Source organism: Pituophis catenifer, unplaced genomic scaffold, assembly GCF_029215685.1.
Source record: "Pituophis catenifer annectens isolate HBS135680 unplaced genomic scaffold, rPitCat1.0.hap2 SCAF_2, whole genome shotgun sequence".
Taxonomy (NCBI): domain Eukaryota; kingdom Metazoa; phylum Chordata; class Lepidosauria; order Squamata; family Colubridae; genus Pituophis; species Pituophis catenifer.
Window position 1 is genome coordinate 248176241 of NW_027256882.1, and position 18980 is coordinate 248195220.

The following is an 18980-nucleotide window of genomic DNA, read 5'->3' on the forward strand; positions in this document are numbered from 1 at the left end:
TCTGAAAAGTATACAAGATTATTTAGCACCCCAAGATGCATGTAAAGGGCATTCTTAGTACAGAGATGTCAGTTATTTATGTTGCTGCCTGATGAGATTCATATTTTTGAATAATATATAAACGATAATGAAGTTTCTCATATTGAAGGATAAAGTGACAATGTGTTTTCATTAAATTGACACCATAATTTTTGTTGTTATTTTGCATTCAAAAGAATACATGTGCTTTTCTTCTGTAGGGGAAAAAGCTTTAAGAGAAAGATGAAGTCATTATAGTATAGCCAGAAAACAGAAAGAGTATAATAGAAAAATAACAAGGAGGCAAGACTCAAAATAGGTTTCCTCTGTTTGAAGCTTTTCTTGCAAGGAACAAGTGAAATTGGCTACAGTGAGTTAAATAAATTTATTTAAGAAATGCTTTATTAAAATGTGAATTATAACTCTATTTGGTTATGTTTATTATGAAAATTGATATATTGTACAGCGTTCTTTGGAATTTGGGAGTATTCTACAGATGTCATTTGCTTTGTTCTGTTTTATCATATGAATTTTCTTACCCTTCATTTTCAGAACTGATTAGGTGTGAGTTAGAGTTTTCAGACTTCAATCAGTTTCTAACCGTGATTATAGATTCTGTCTTTGATATAGAGAATGACTGCTAATATTAGCACAGAAATATCATTGCATCATGTTCATAAAGCTCCAGGGGGAAACTCTGGCATATCTAAGGAGAGTAAAAATGTCTCATTTTGACATTCTTGACAATTGGTGCCAGCCAATACAGAAAATATAAAATACCGTATTGATCTGACCTGGATATAAGGCTATTTCCTCTGTTCCTGTAATTATTTTTAGAATTTGTACTCTTGCTTATCTTGTAACTACAAGAAGAAACTTGGCTCACTGTTGAATTGTCAGAAGCTTCAGATAAGGAATGCATACCTGTATCTGTAGAGATATACAACTTTTGACATTATAATGCTGTGTGTCCACAACAAAATAATTTCTTATGGTCAAGGTTCCATTTGTGTTTAAAAATTGAGCTACAGTAATTTTTATGTTGGCATGGTGAAAAAAAAGAGCTATTTTTTTTTTACTTTTTTATGTTTGTTGATTTTATTTAGACTAATACTTTTATTTGAATTGTATTTAATTTATTTGCAAAGGTTTAATTCTCATTTGCAGTTTTTATTTAAAAAAGTTAAATCATCATTTAAAAAGCAAGACAAACTGTCCAACATGGATAATTTATTCATTAATATTCTACTTATTCCCTGTTCTACCTGACTTTTTTCCATATTTGAAATTTATTTTAAAAACAAACGCGGCTGATACATTTCAATGGCAAGCAATAGCCTACAGTTGCCATCTTTATTTCCTAAAAAAACATCTAGATTGAAAACTGGCATGATAAACTTTATTTAAAAAATAATGATTGGGTGGCAGCATTCCAGTGCTTTGCTTGTAAATATGTCCATTTTCCCAGGAAAAGGAGTAGAATAGAATAACAGAGTTGGAAGGGACCTTGGAGGTTTTCTAGTCCAACCTCCTGCTTAGGCAGGAAACCCTACACCACTTCAGACAAATGGTTATCCAATCTCTTCTTAAAAACCTCCAGTGTTGGAGCATTCCAACCTCTGGAGGCAAGTTGCTCCACTGATTAATTGTTCTGTCAGGAAATTTCTCCTTAGCTCTAAGTTGCTTCTCTCCTTGGTTAGTTTCCACCCATTGCTTCTTGTCCTGCCCTCATGTGCTCTCTCTCTCTCTATATATATGCTTTTATTTCCATGGCAACCATTTTATCATTTTCTCAAAATTCCAAATATAATATCAAAAATATTGCACCTCTTGTAGTTTCCAAATAAACTACCTGTTGCTGTAAATACATTTTATGAACAGTAATTGTGACCCAGTATCCCCTTATCATTTCTTTAAAAAATAAAGAAAAAGAAATGCTTTAGTTAATTATGAAATAGTTATTGGCTATTATTAGTTATAGTTATTATGATATAGTTATCCATTCACATTTGAAAAAAGAACTGTAATGATGTGATCTGGAATTCATTTGTAGCCTCAAAAAGGGAGGGAGAACCCTTGGATGCTATTTTTGCCTACAGGCTGCTGAGAACTGATTATTCTTCTAATCAGAGCCGCTACAATCAGGGGAGACAATTAGCTAGGTTAGGTCTCTGCTGATTTCTCATATGGCCCTTAGCATCAGATGGCCTTGAGCACTCTTGAATCACTCCAACAAGTGTCCCTGTAGTCTATATTCAGCTCCACCTGCTGTCATTAATACTCTTTTTATCCCTAAGGGGGTTGATTTTGTGTATTCTTATTTATATAAAATTCAGGCTGCAAGAACTTGCCACCAGTAGAAAGAGTGCTCTAGACTTGACAGTAATAGATGAGTTTAAGCAGCTGACTTTTGCTGCAAATTTCATAATCTGAAATGTGTGATATATGTCTGAAGTATCTTTTTCAAATAGCATGTACTTAATGTATTTAGTTTAAAATATACTGTAGCAAACAGGGATTAACAATTGCAGCTGAAGAGACTTGCAGAGATAAAAGATGTACTCCTCTACTCCTTCGTATACTTCCACTTTGGGACAAGAGAGATATTATACTACATAGTAGTTGCAGCATGGAATTAGTTATAGAAGTCTCAGAAATTCACAGCATTTTCTTTTAAGTCCAGGAACCAATTCTTGATGAAAGGGTGGGGGGGGGGGGCACATGGGATCATCTAAGCTTATTAAAACCAAAAGAAACTATAGGTATGGATATAATTGAGACAGGAAAACACACATGCTCCTTCATGTTTACGGAAACATTTTTTTCACTCTCTGTTATCATACAGCAACATGGTAATGATAATTATATGCAGACTGTAGTGCTGCATTATTTTATCAGGTTATTCTTCCCATTGGATCCTCTTCAGAATGTTGCCAAAACCCACAAATAAGAATATCTACATTTTACTCCTACTATTCAGCACTAGCTTCTAGTCTAGCTCTTCAGCACTAGCATCCTTTCACAGGCGGTTTATGATATATTGCCTTTTTTCCCTTGAGGCCAAATAGAAATATGTACAGATAATATCATATTTGGCAGTTTAGTCTGAAAATGTTTTGACTTCCAATTATTATTTTTACTTTCGTTGCTCCCAAAGTAATCTAACTTCAAACCCTTCTTGAAATGCCCTGAAATTGAATATGTGGCTGGATATCCAACAGTCAGTCTCACATTCTGTTACATCTCAGTTGTGTCACTTTGCACATTGTTGTGCTGTTTAGTTGATGTCAAGAATAAGCATGTTCTTGGATGCATGACTTATTTCAACAGTTTTCATTTGTGAGGGTACATGGTATAATAGGGATCCTGACTCTGGGTGAGACCAAATGATATAGATTCAACATGCAGTGTTAATTGATCCTGAGGGAGTGGATAAATTGCATGCATATTCATGTACATATCAGGGACTTTTGTATCTATTCCTCTCCAGCTTGTGCCTCCTATTTATGTTAAAGTATGGGCTCCCACACATGTTGGCAGAACTTGATAATCAGATTACTAATAACGTCTTATCCATGTAACAGTAAAATTGTGGATACAAAAATGTTTGAGCAAAGGGTTGTGCTCCTTCACAGTTTGATTGAACTAATATCTGTGTAGAAAATGAAACACATTGTACTGGAAAAATCAGCATAACTGAACAAGGAAAGTAAATCTGGCTTTTCCTTTTCTGCATACAAAAATAACAAAAACAGTTTGCAAAATCAAAATTGCCTTTATGTCCTTGCTTCCAACCTCCAAGTTTGTTTAAGGAGAAAACATTTAGTCTTTTGAGAAAATTATTTATTATTATTATTATTATTATTATTATTATTATTATTATTATTATTAATTCAATTTGTATACCGCCCTTCTCCTAGTGGACTCAGGGCGGTGCACAGCCAGAACTAAAATACATAACAATACAAAATTTAACATTAATTAAAAGAATTATATACTTTGGCCCAAATTAAAACAATGCGAATTAAAACCCATTAACAGATTAAAACTAAACAATTTAAAACTAAAAAAGGGGGCGGGGTTCACGCCAGCCCTGCTTGCTGGAAAAGAAAAGTTTTCAGGGCACGGCGAAAGGCCTGGAGATCCGATATCCTTCTTATCTCCAGGGGCAAATCGTTCCAGAGAGCGGGAGCTTTATTTCCATATAAATTTCAAATTAAAGGAGATTTAACTTTCAAATAATACTTTGCTTTTTTCTTTAGTTATTGGTTCTAGTTGAATTAAAGAAGTACAAACAGATTTTCTTTACATGCAGCATAATTCTCCCAGCTTGTGTTAGGCAACAAAAAACCAACCTTTCAGGACTTTGGCATTCTGCAAAATTAAGCTTTAAAATCATACTTAAGAGCGATTTTTAGTTCAGGAAATGTTCCTTTGTGTTTGTTTTTTAAACTAGGATTTCTTACAAGATTAGGTGGATGAAAGTTTGCTCCACTTTCTCTTCAGTAATATGCTACATATTTCTTTCATATAGCAACCTTCTGAACCTTAAATCATCTTACACTGTTCAACGGTTCTTAATCAACAGATTGAAATATATTTTTACCTTTTATTGTGAACTACTTAGAAATTAGAAGATAGCAATATTTACAGGCCGAATCTCTGTCTAATATATGTAGAAGTGGCTCTTAAAGCATCCTGTCATCTTCATGTTATATGTTTGTTGCCATAATTTAAAAAAAGAAATGCAATGGCTATTGTACCGAATATACTTTGGAAATAATTGGGGGGGGGGATTTTTGTTGTAAACATTGAACTCCCTTCCTTCCTCCCCCAAAACTGTTCAAGCTGGATTTATTCATCACATACAAAGAGCTGACAATTTGAGATGATTATTAGAATAGGTAGCTTTAATACTAAAATTGCTTTCATTGTATTTTATGGGGTGCAGAAAAGACTTTCAGTGAAAAGTCTTTCTAAAAAGTCTTATTCAGTAAAAAGTCTTTCAGTTTCTTATTGGCAATAAGAAACATCTGTAGAATCCAGAGTACAAAAAGGGCGGAGCTTTTGTCATCATGTCTCAATACAAATTTCATCATAACCTTAATGCTTTCCCCCTCGTTTGCTGACCCATGTAGATAAACCTTTTTCTCTCTCTTTCAGAGTTTTTCTTTGGCATTCTTAAAATGAGCTCCTTATTGTATTTTTCTCCAAAAATATATTTGAGAACTAATGCATCTCCTTTTATTGGCGAGAAGTACACATACAGCAGTCCTCTGTAAAGGGAGTGTCCTCTCACTCCCTTTAATTGATTTGTGTTTAGTGTGTGCGATTATGTGCAATATTTAGCATGTGCAGTTGGACAAAATTGTGAATTTGATTGTTTGATAACTATATTCTATTAGTTCTGGTTTGCAAGGAAGAAACCAGAATTTCTGGTCACTACATAACAACTAACGAATAATGGTTGTATCTGTTCTCTAGTTTTTCCACAGGCAGAAAGATTAAGCAGGTTGCAGCAGCACACTTGCTATAGTTGCATTATACGGCAACAATAAGGTAGTGGAAAAATAAATGTAATGTTCGTAGAAATTTTCATAACACATTTCCCATTGAATTCAATTGATTGTGATTCATCAATAATGGTTTAAAAGAAAATGAAAGTAAAAAATTAAAAAAGGGCGATAGCATTTGTATTGATAGAAGCTACTTTCAGAAAAACAAAGTGATTTTCAGTCTGTATCTATCAATCACCATGAATATCAGTTTTCTGAAAGTGAAAAGTAAGACCTTTCTTCAGATGTGCCCTTGTTCACCATATCTATTAATGGATGTCAGTGAATGCCTCAGGACATGGTTAGCTAATATCAGTCTTAGCTGCATTCCATCAAATCTGCTGATCTATAGTTTTGAGTCAGATAACATGGTTAACACATCTTACATGATTCAGATCTGCTTTATTTAGCAATATATACATAAATGCTTTTTCATATTGTAGTTAATATTAAATAATGTTAATTTAATACACTTAATTTCTTTTAGTAGAATCAGTAAGTTTTAATAGTTTACCTTCATAAAATAATTTTTTCTTGTACTAAAAATACCTAATGAATACATTTATAAGTCTGTTAGAAATAATTGATGACAAGTTAAATTCTCTAGGTTAGGCTCTAAATAGCAAACCTAAAAAAGTCATATAAGCATTCTATGATCTAATTAATTTTTTTTAATTACAGTAGATACATTTTATTAACTTTTGGAAATGTTAGTCATATACAAATGTTCCATGTACTTAAAAGATATAATACTTTAGTATAATGCTTTAAATACTATTTCACACTACATTACCAAGTCAAATATTTATTTATTTATTAATTCAATTTGTATGCCGCCCCTCTCCGAAGACTCAGGCATAGCCTCTTCTGCCTTTAATTCCTTGAACAGAATATCAGTTTTGCAAATCTGAAAATCAATCTTAATTTATACATTTATTATACCTTAAAACTACATGTTCTAGAATGTGTTAGACACTAATTTGGAAATCTTTTGTTTTAAAAATTTACAAAAGGGCAGTAAATTAGAGAACATGAAACAGTTACATCACCATGAAACAGATTTAATATTATCCAGAGTTTTGCCATTGTCCTTCAAATTGAATCAATTTTGTGAATTGGAGACCAAATCTAACAATTAGATGATGCTAAGGTAGTATTTCGACAGAAGTCTACCCAATATCTGTAAATTACATGGTCAAAAAAGCTGATATAATTTGGACTGTTACCTTTATATCAACTGGTGACAGTTTAAAAATCCCTGGCTGACTTTAATAGCTGCTGGGAAGAGATACCCTGCAGTTTATGAGACTCAGTATAAAGTTCAGTTGATAAGTTTAATTGATGTCTTTGACAGAGTAAGAACTTTTCTTGTACAATTGCCCCCACCTTTTCTTTCTATCCTACTTGCAAAGTTAAATGCCTACAGCAATGGAAAATCAATACTGCTAGGTGGAAGATCCTACTTCAGGGATTAAAACTGTGGAGTCATTTTGAGAGTTTGAGGATAAGAGCCTCATCTCTGGATTTGGTGCTCTGACATGTTGCACAGCATGAATATGGCCCTTCTTGCCCTCTTTCTATATGATCTGGGGGACTCTTGAAATTCCACATCCTGGATCAATGTGCTATTCTTAACATTTAGTAAGAATTTTCACAGGAAGAAGTTTATGTGTACTTCCTCTAACGGATGGGTGTCTATCTTATACATTCCAAAGTGTAGTTTTATCAAAATAAATAAAGAAGTTGCAGTGTTTGAATTAAATGGTACTAAAGAGGCTGTGATTTATAAATGGGAAATGATGTTGATTGTTTGTGTGTTTTATGGAAATACTACCATAAGTAGTTTTATAACTATTCTATTTTAGTATGTTTACTTCTTTTTTCTTAGTGCCAGATATAATTCAAAACAACACTCTATAAAAGTCAAAGCCTTTATAATTTGAGAAATAGATCTACATTTTTGAAAAGTGACAGAATGCAGATATGCTCTTAAAACCATTATATTGAGGTTTATGCTTGGGTTTATATTTTACATGTCATCTTGGACTGCAAATTGTCCATTAAGTTACAAGATTTTGATTGAGATATATCTTGGCATTTTAGAATTAGCAGTTAAATACTGATTTGTTTTTCTGTTCAAACTAAACTACTTTTTGGGTTGTTCTTGTTTCTTAACTTTTTTTTCCTTCCAACCAATTCCTTAAATAGCTGGAGGTTTTTGTCAAAGTAGGGCATGATAAATGGTGCCAATCACCAGGCCATATGTGAGGCAAGAAGTGGCATAATTTGTTAACACATTGAGAAACTTGGTTTAATTGGAGGTTGAATTCATACCAATTGCTTGGCGAACTTCTTAAAAACTGTATACTAGACATCTCACAAATGACCTTTATGAAACAAACTTTCATTTAAGGGATTAACACCAAACAAACAATAAGGCAGAAAAAAATACCCTAATCAAGGAACTACCAAGGACAAACAACAACTTCCACCAACATTGGCAGTGTAGATACTGCATATAAACAGGGAACAAATCCCATATTCTCTAGCACTGGTGATGTATCAGTGAAACATGCTCAGCCAAACAACCAAGCTCAGGGACCACCAAGGACTCCAAAAATGCTTTCATTATCTCACTGGTCTCGAAAGGGCAAAGCCATTGCTCAGACAGCATATTCTCATATCAGCCTTTAGTAGTTATCTTGAAATACTATAATATTCAATCGCACTGCTAATCTATCTATAGGGTGTCAGATTTGGAAAAGACTAAGCTAAACTGTGTCATATGTTTTAACATATCTGTTTGTTTTGTGCCTTTGCTTTTTTTATTTATTTTGAAGCTTTTAGTAATATGAAAATATATCTTTAAGTTTATCTAAAGATGAAGATTTGTGAAATAAGTTACTGCTGCGTTTTTTTCCCATTGCTATGGCTTGTCCATTTAGTTCTATGAAGCATCTGTAGAACAGTTTGATATTAATTCCATGGCTTTTGATATAAATGGAAAATAAGAAAGAAGATTCTGTGCAAGTGTAATCCACTTATTTTAGCCTATTATGAGACAGCAAATCCAAGTTCTATCAACTCTTGCAGGGGACCTGATTCTACTCAGCTGTATAATAGTGATGGCAGTTGGCCAATGAGAGCAACAGTTTAGGAATAACCTTTGGGAGTTTTGTTCCGACAGAGTGAATGACAGAAAAAAGTCAGAGAAGTTACAATAATAAGCTTCAGTGCCTGATTTGTAATGATCAACTAAAAAATATCCTGGCTTCTTATGGAGCCTAACTATTACAGAGCAGGTACATCTCTATGCCTGGACTGTATTTTATTTTGATCAGCTGCAGCATAACAGAGACAGGTAATTATCATAATCTTGCAATTAGCCTGGCATTCTTTCCCTAAGTTTAATTACCCAGATAAATAGTAATTGAATACCGAGGATTTAATGACAAAAGGAAGACATTTTCTTCTGTCTTAGACATTGCTTTCCAGGTTTGAGCATGATTGTTATATCATTATTATGTTCAGTGTGCCATTTTACTTTACTTGCAGAAGTATTTTTCTGCATATTGTTAAAATTAAAGAAGAAAATCTAAAGATCCAGGCTCTTCCTATCTTGCTTTAGCCTGCAAGATCCTTAAAATAAAACTAAACTATTGTACAATAGTTTTATTCTATATGATTATGTGCATCTAGAAGTGTCCTGTTGTGAAAATAAGTTGAAATTAATAGTTTACCAGGTTATGTATTACAGTGTTCTGTAAATTTGAACAACTAAACTGTTTTCAAACACAAATTTGAGGAAAGGCGCATACAAATTTGAAAAAAGCATAAAGCAATTAATAGCTATTTCTGAATAATGATTTAGCATAATTTCACTTTTAAACATGGAAACAAGCACTATTTTTGCAATGACTGTAAATACTTTTATATTTCAATGTATCTAGTGAGTAATTACATAAGAAAGAATATTGAGGGGGGAATCTAATTAATACAAATTTATTAATGATTCAGAAGAATTATGAATTTAAATCCAGAGTTCAGTTTGAATAATATTTTAGTGCACATATTGGTTTCTGATTTTGAATTCAAGAAGTCTGCAAGTATTATGCTATATCACTAGAAATTATTTATGAGAAGTATAATAAGTGGTTAAATGTTGATTTATAAATTAAAGTAAGAGCTATTTAATTCTAGGCTAGAAAAAACACAAACAAACACTAGAGGGTAATAAAATATATACTAATGAATCTTTTGCTGCTCTCTAGTGATCATCCAGATTTTGCATCACAATATTAGTGGCTCTAAGAAATCTGTAATTTACTAATAATAATATTATACTTTTTAAACAATTTGGTCACATTACAAATGATGGCAGGATTTCATGCAAAGCTGCTGTTGCAAATAGTTTCTACTCTACTCTGGATTCCACTGTTTTACATGCACCTGTGTGTATATGTCTAATAAATAAAAAACAACAACAGTTATTTTACATCTGCAGTATTGCACTTTAGTTATTAAATCTTCTGTCATCCTAAATAAGTTGGTATATCTGGGTCTAAAACACTGTTTGTTGTGTATCCAGGGAACTTTCAAATCTATTTTTGGCTGTCTCCCCCCCCCACCCCAAATTTTGTTCTCACTGATAGTGAGCATCAGATCATTGCAATGGTTTGAATATGTACCAATGTGTTAAATTAGGTGCTTGTTCATAATGCAAATTATCTGCAAAAGGAGAAAATGTATGAAACAGAAAATAGGGGGTGTTCTGTTCAATTAGAAGTTCTAAGCCTTGCATTTTAAAATGCAAAACGTGACTCAGATATATTTGATTTGCATGGAAAAGCCCCAAGCAGGAGCTATTGTCTCCCTCCCCCACCCCAAACTCTGTGATAATGGACAGTTACTGTCTTGTTATACCTTTTTAATGTCCCAATTTTATGGTGTTTCTTTAAAAAAAAAAAACCAGAATAATATGAAAGGGATTAATGCACACAAAATGTTACAACATTCTGAATAGTTAAGTAAATTCCCTCTTCAATATACAACCAATATAATTAGAGTCAAGTCCTGATTTGCCTTTACCTCAGAAGTACTGTACAGTCATGAAAAAAGACACATAATACCGATTTTGCATACACATTAGTTTAGAAGAGGCAGTGCAAATTGTTTTGTTTCATTTTTAATTTACTTGCATAGTTCTTTAGCAGTGTTTTCAAGTTCATTAGTAATTTAGTTTACACATGTCTGCAAAGCAGTTCACATTTTTATGGTAGAAAATTAATGCAGGTATACCTATGCCTGCCATACGACATTCTTGTATCCAGTGTTACGGTTTGAAAATTGGTGTCGCTAGCATGTGAGAATCCTGAACCAGTATCCGGATGCAGCAATGGGGTTTTGAGAATTAATAAAGTGATACTGACTCCTGATAGGGTAATCTGGAGAGGTGGTGATGAGAGTTCATGGATTCAATCATTGAGATTTTTACGCAATGGGCTCTTAGAAAGAACAGATACCTTATTTGGGGGAGGGGATAATGTCATTACAGTTACTGGACCATGACTTTCATACCTAGGAGTACCAACCTTCATTTTGTTATATCGTTAGGAATAGAGGAGCAACCTAGCTACTAATACATTCTGTGTAGGACCACATTAGCATTTGGTCCAAGTTCAGCTAGTGCAGAACGCAGCTGGATTGCTGAACTATGTTGGTTTCTATTTAGTTATCAGAAAGGTCCTGGTTTTTGGTTATGATGTACAAAATGCTAAGCAAGTTGGGTTAAGAAGAACTGCTAGAACTGCTATTTTGCTGTTATAATTGTGGTCAGTGACAGAAATAAGCAAGTGGTGAAGGGGGAGCGGGGAATGAGGAGAGATACTATCACATGTGCCAAGAGTTGCCTTCTCCCATCTGGCAGATGCTTGCGGCCTGTTTTTTATATGGTGGGACTTGTGCTCATAAATGCTACCCCCCCCCCCCGAAATTCAGGAGAACCTACCTTTAAGAAACCCACTGAAAATGTATTTTTTTTTTATTCTGGGCATTCCTAGTATGATCGTTAAATATTTTTTCAACCATTACTTTTTAATGAATATGGTTTACTTTTTGTTGACTATTATTTACTATGGCATTATTTTTTTTAGCTATTTTTATTGTAAACTAGTCTGAGATGCTTTGTCATATGAAGCAGAGAATAAATGTAATAAGTAGAATGTTAATCAAAGCAATTTATTTCATGCAACATTTTTATAGAGGTTATTGGAGTACTATGATGAGTACTCTGTCGCTTAAAGATCAAAACAGTTGTGGTATGAGACCTTACTGTCAAGATGGAAATTTTACATTCAAAAAACACCTGTTTATCTTTTTGTGAGTGTCCCCAGATGAGATGAGGGCAGAGAATAAGAGTTAATCATTTACTATATCCTTCCCCCCAAAAAAGGGCTATTTTGTCTAATTTGTAAAATAGAACCACTGGGAACACAACAGCATACAGGTACAGGTAGTCCTTAACTTATGACCACAATTGAGCGATCACATGACTTTGACACTGCAACTGTCATAAATATGAACCAGTTGCCAAGTATCCAAATTTTGATCATGTGACCATGAGGATGCTGCAATGGTTGTAAATGTGAAAAATAGCCATAAGTCACTTTTTTCAGTGCTATAACTTCAAATTGTCACTAAATGTTGTAAGGGTTACCTGTAAGGGTAAGGGTTACCTGTAGTCCTTGACTTACAACCATTCATTTAGTGACTATTCAAAGTTACAACAGCCCTACAAAAAGTGACTTAAACTGGTCTTCACACAGACAATCTGCTGCAATTTAGGTGCTTAGGAACTCATGCATATTTGAAATGGTTGCAGTGTGCCGGGGTAGTGTAATTGCAATTTGTAACCTGAGCCTCCTTCCAATAAGCAAAGTCAATACAGGAGGCTGGATTCATTTAATGTCCATGCCAAAAAGTTTTTAAAATCAGGGGGAGTCACGTGATGGCTCATTAACAACTCAATCACTTAGTAATGGAAGCTGTGATCCCAATTATAGTCATAAGTTGAGGACTCACAAACGAATGACAATATTTTAGACAGGGAATTAATAGGAAATTAATTAAACTTTCCTTTTTTGTATAAACACAATCTTTTAGAAACAATCTTTTCCAAATAGTTTAGTTTAGTTTATACACGCCATAAACTAGGGCAGAAAGATGATCTCGCTACTCCCCCCCCCTTTTTTTTTTTTTGAGAAAGAAAGAGCGAAGTGATATTGGGAGTTACAGTGGTGAAAAACTCGATGTTTAATTTACATTAATATTCAAGGCAAAGTAAATTCATATAGTAGCGTACCTTGGCAGAATTAGAACTTTATTTCTGTACTTCATCCAAATTTTGTTAAAAACCTGTTTTTCAAAAGTAAAATAATGATAAAGGTCGAATAGGTTTCTCTGCATATATCCTTGGAGAAAGCAGTATTATTATTGCTTTTCTTCTCAAATTAAATAGAAGGATCCAGTTGGCAGATTTCAGATCCATTAGGTGCTTAAAATATGTGCCTCGGGTGACAAGGATCATTATAGTTAAATATGTCACAGTGTCTTTATTACTCTCTGTGCACTTGATGGATAGCCGGCTGCCAAGGAATAGAAGCCACAGATAATGATATGGTAGTGATGACCAGTAAATAGGGAGCAGGAAGGATTGTGTCTGAAATAAATAAATAAATAAATAAGTTATATCTATATTTTCTGTATTTATATGCCATCCATGGTGTGTGCAATATATGACATTCAAATAGTCTGCCTTTCAGAAAACTAGAATATCATACTATGCCTTTTATATATTCATCATTGTAGAAAACAAAATAGCTTTTGTGTTTTCGGTAAAATATGGACTGTGTGGCACAATCATAATCATAATCATAATGAGCCTTGGTGGCACAGCAGACTAAGTGCTGTTAAATAGCACCATCTGCGTGCAATTACTGCAAGTTCAAATCTCACCAGGCTCAAGGTTGACTCAGCCTTCCATCCTTCCGAAGTAGGTAAAATGAGAACCCAGTTTGTGGGGGCAATAAGCTGACTTTGTATAAAAAAGAACATCGCTTTGGGGGGGGGGCGCGAAAGCCCTACTAAGCAGGTATATACAAAAGTATGAAGGCTACTGCTTAACGCATTGTAAGCCACCCTAAGTCTCCGGAGAAGGGCGGCATATAAATCAAACCAATAAATAAATCTGTTGGCTAATTGTGTTTACATTTGATTAGTGTATTCTAGTGTGTCTTATCTGGTTTGTAGATGTGCTTGATAAATTTGATTAATACTCCAAGAATGTCACCTCAATTTTGAAACACTCTCCAAGTTTATATGCAAGTAAATACCATATTACCAAGTTAGATTCAAGTGCAATTTGTATGTTAAAAAAATTCTTGGTCCATTTACAGATACAACCTGTAGTATACCGTATCACTAAGAGTTGGAAATGAATTGTTTTAGCTTTACCCAGCACTATTATAATGACAGCAAAAACAGCCCCTACAATTGTTGCAACTAATACTGCTGCTGATAAGAAAAGTGCACTGGTAAAAGTGCCTTGTACTGCCTTTCTCATCTGGCTCTCATTCCAAACTGTCAGGTGAGTGCTGATAATTCATAGCCTGGAATTCTTTTATCTGAACAGCAGTATCTCTTCTCTGTACTTGGCAATGGAATTATATTGCTTTTTCAAAAATATTTCAAAGGCATACTAGAGCTTTCTTGGATCTTAACTCTTGCCAGCTGTAAGGAAAAAGTCAAGATGAGTGAGTGTTGTAGGAAATGCATGTTCTTGCAATTAGCTTTGGTTGTGATACAAAAAAATACATCCCAATTTGTTGGCAAGCAGGTATTTATACTGTACTTTACATCAGTGGTGAAATTCAAATTTTTTTACTACCAGTTCTGTGGGCGTGGCTTGGTGGGCGTGGCAGGGGAAGGATACTGCAAAATCTCCATTCCCACTCCTCTCCAGGGGAAGGATACTGCAAAATCTCCATTCCTACCCACTCTGGGGCCAGCCAGAGATGGTATTTGCCGGTTCTCTGAACTACTCAAAATTACTGCTATCGGTTCTCCAGAACCTGCTGGATTTCACCCCTGCTTTACATATATTCCAAACTAATCCATGTTTAATTTAAAAAAAAACCTTATAGAACCAAAGATTCACTTCTGAAGTAAACTTGATTGGGGAAATAAACTATTGTACAGATGTAAAAGCAATTGCATGAGGGTGAAGGATCTGACTGGGTGAAGCCCTTTCTTTAAAAGGCAGTTAATTCAAAACAACTGATCAAATTATTACTTACATTATCTCTGAAGGAAAAAATGTTTCATTTGGTATAAAATATTTTTTTAGAAAAATTACCTGAGTTGGTTTTGTCTTGATTTTATTTTTAGATTCCAGCGAGGGGATTATCATATTGATGTCTGCATCAATGACTATTTGGATGTATTCTGTCCTCATTATGAGGATTCGGTGCCAGAAGATAAGACTGAACGGTATATACTTTACATGGTGAACTTTGATGGCTACAGCTCCTGTGATCATACCTCCAAAGGATTCAAGAGGTGGGAGTGCAACCGGCCTCATTCTCCCAATGGACCGTTGAAGTTTTCAGAAAAATTCCAACTCTTCACTCCCTTCTCATTAGGATTTGAATTCAGGCCAGGCCGGGAATATTTCTACATCTGTGAGTATACGGAGATTTATCATTGCTCTATAGAATCAGGAGACCGTGGTGATTTTGTCCCTTTGCAGCGGATACATTTTTATGTTCTGAAGAAGCGCCTAATTAGATTCTGTAAATTACCATGGGTTTGGGAAATGTACATATCTAGTTGTATAGGAAATAAATGAGCACTTGAGTTATTACCTTTTCACTCTGCCCCTGAATTGCTAGAACAGAATTATTATAGCATGGTTTTTCATCTGTGGGAATCACATGCAGTGGACTTTTTTGGTTTTAGTAAAACTAGACACTGTGAAAACAGAAAAAAGTGAACTGAAAATAGCCTCAAGGGAAGAACTTTTGATATTATTCTCCTTCAAAGATTTTTTTGGTTCTATTTTGTACTTTCAGAATAGAATATGATAAAACAGTATAGTCCATTATATAAACAAACCTTTATTTGAGCATTATTATGGTTTCATTTAATAGTTATTAAATTCATTTTCATTTAAATTAGTTCTTAGTATGGAAATATTGTGACAGTATGGAAATAAGACACTACGGACACAGACAGATGGTATAGAAATAGACAGTATGGAATACCTCATACTGTAATTCATTTAAAATGACAGAAACCACACTGGCAAAAAATAATGAAAGAATCATTTCAGATTTATATGATTCTTTTGTTTTTCAGATTTTATACTGAAATACCCTTGGTGCCACTAAAATAATATCACTGAAACTTATCTTATTTGCACATGGTATCTCCACCAATGCTGCATACCTGCAGTATTGAATACAATAGCAGTCTTCTTAAAGCTGAAGTGTCTTTTAACTCATTGTGGCTATTCTTGAGTGTAAAGAAGATACAAAATATAATTGGAGCAAATTTCCATGTAAATTGTCAAGAAAGAATCTACACACATGCATTAATAAATTACTGTGTGGTAAGATAGGCGGCTAATAAATTTTAAAAAATAAATAAATAATAAATAATGCACACTAGAAAATAATGTTATTTTTCTGTCTTACTGCATCATTAGAGAGCCTGCTAGGGCCATTCTAAATGACCCATTCCCTGCTCATTAGTCACAAGAATATTACAGGTCTATGTGAGGAATATGCTGGGTATCTGGCACATATAGCTGTTTGGATCCACTCTAAGTTAAATTTTGTCTGGTTGGTCCTATTTCCTAGAAGGTGATTGATTTTGTGACTTTTGAGGAAGCAGACAGAGTCTACTGACTGTTAGTCAGTCCACTTGTTTAATTAAATCTGTTAGTTAAGATGTATAGGAGTTGATGTGTAGTTGGAGTCAGGGAGTGATAAAATCATCCTTAAAAGAGAGTGTCCAGTGATTTTGGAAAATTTTCATTAGTCTCCAATCTTCTCTTTTGGGATGAAGTTGCTGACAAAGACTACAATTCCAGGAAGCTCTGGAAGAAGCAGATTATCTGATCCTATTTGAGTCAGGTTTTGAGGTGGAATATAGTGTGGAGACATTTGATTGTACTTGTGGATGCCCTTTGTTGAAACAAATGATAGAGTGGTTTGTATTTAATTCTGTAGAATATTTATACATCCACCCAGATTACGTCATTGTGATTCCAGGTATTGTATAAAACATCCAAAAACAACATGGCAAATTAAAGCCATATAATGTTAGTAAGAAAGAAGTTCATCAGCTGTCTCATCAAAAATCTACAGCTCACCAGTTTTACACTCCCTCTTAAAAAAGAGGTTCATCTATCATCCGGACCTGGTATCTGCCGAAAAAGCCCAGTTTTTAAAATGTTTTTGAAGGCTAATTCAGTCGGGGCCATGCAATATGAGGGAATGGGATTAGTCTAAGAGTCTCAGACATTGCAACAGAAGAGGTGTTTTCAAAGAAAGGATCTGGACCATGCCTATCTTATGAGGGCATGTGGATAGGAACCTGGCTGTTCCCCCAAGACTTTGGATCAGAAGTTGGTGTGCTCTGTTAAAGATTTTTTTAAAATAAATGGGGACTATTGCTTTAATTTTGGGTGTTGTGTTTCGATTGTGAAATTGTTGCTGTATTATATATCACCTAGAGTCATTGGGCCCTATTTATTAATTAAATAAATGTCATACGCCATGTAGGACTTTATTAATGACAACAAATACCTAGAATTGCACTTGGAAATCTTTTGGAAGCCAGTATCATTCATAAAAAACAATATGTGAGATGTTATGGTAAAGCCATGACTATCTGCACCACTGAATTTTGGCTCAAATACAGCTTCCATATGATGTTAAAAGTCAGCATTAGTCCAAACAAGGAATTATTAAGGCAGGTCCTTTTGATCAAGGAAGAGACATTGTTGGCACACAAGTTGGAATTATACAAAGGCCCTCTAAGGCTATAGCTGTCACCATTCTTTGAGTAGAGACTCCAAGAGCCCACCCTCCCAATTGCACACAACTTCTGAGTGGCAGAATACAGTGTCCTTCCAGAACCAACATTAGAAAATACATTTAGAGTGGTCAAACCTTGAGCTACTGGCTTTTCCTATGATTGAGTACATGTGTTTGCCTCCCTATACAAGCCCCCCACAGCTTCCAGATACTGGGAAGCACCTTGACAGTATTACCTGGTTGACTCAGGGTATAAATATACAAATGAGTTTCATCAGCTAATTACGTTGATACTTCACCCCAGGCTAACAAAAGCCTTCATTCAGTAGTTTCATTAACATGTTAAACAAAACCGGGGAGAAAATAGACATTCTGCAAAGCAAGCTGTAGGGCTACACCTCTCTTCCTCCACAGCAAATACTGCAATTGATCCTAGGGGAAAAAAAGGAAACTGTGGCTGGTTTTGGTCAGTGTTGATAGGTGGAAATAGGTACTGGTTGTTTCTGCTTTCCGCATAAGAATTTGAGTTGGTGTGTTTTGTGTCCCATCAATTAAACAATACCATCTGAGGGAAAATAAGATGTGCATCTGCCCCTTGGAATAGCATATAGTTCAGACTAATATATTCAGAGCATGTTCTCATATGTTCAGACTATAGTTCAAAGGTTCAGACCTTTCTGACCACAGAAGCCTGTAAATGATCTCTGCAAATCTCTTTTTTCCCTCAAGCTCTGGATGGATTAGGATGTACCTTTCTGGTGTAAAGTTTCTTTTTTGGTTAGAATTTCTTGCATTACGTTTACCTTTATGTTACTTATTGTTTTGTTTTAAATGTTTATCTCTTTTAAAATCTGTACGCCAGTCAAAGGCAGTGTTGAATTATTCTTTTAATATAAATTGTAATCCAATGAATCAATAAAAAATTGGCCATCACAGCATTTTCCCACAAGATTTGAAGCCATTGTTTTGCATGTCAATATCCCTTCTTTCTCCTAGACCCGTGATGGTGAACCTATGGCACGTGTGCCAGAGGTGGCACGCAGAGCCTTCTCTGTGGGCACGCATGCCATCACCAGTTGCTCTTCTGGGTTCCGTCGCGTCCATGTGCGGCTGTCAGCTGCTCTTCTGGGTTCTGCACGCATGTGCACAACAGACCCCGGGAGAGCAGTTTTGCACATGTGCACCAGCCAGCTGCTCTCTTCCAGGTTCTGGTGCTTTGGCGCGCATGCGCATGCTCCAGTTTCAGCCAAAAAGGTTAGCCATCACTGTCCTAGACCATCCTGAGCACATGGAAGAAACATATTCTAGA

General features: G+C 34.8%; 1 protein-coding gene across 2 annotated transcripts in view; it reads left to right on the top strand.

Annotated features, from left to right (window-relative positions):
- Positions 1 to 18980, top strand: part of EFNA5 (ephrin A5) — a 195581-nt gene that overhangs the window by 142408 nt on the left and 34193 nt on the right. For both annotated transcript variants that reach the window (XM_070935736.1, XM_070935737.1), the window contains exon 2: positions 15018 to 15310. In XM_070935736.1, coding sequence (XP_070791837.1) covers positions 15018 to 15310 — 293 coding nt within the window. The remainder of the gene's footprint in view (positions 1 to 15017; positions 15311 to 18980) is intronic.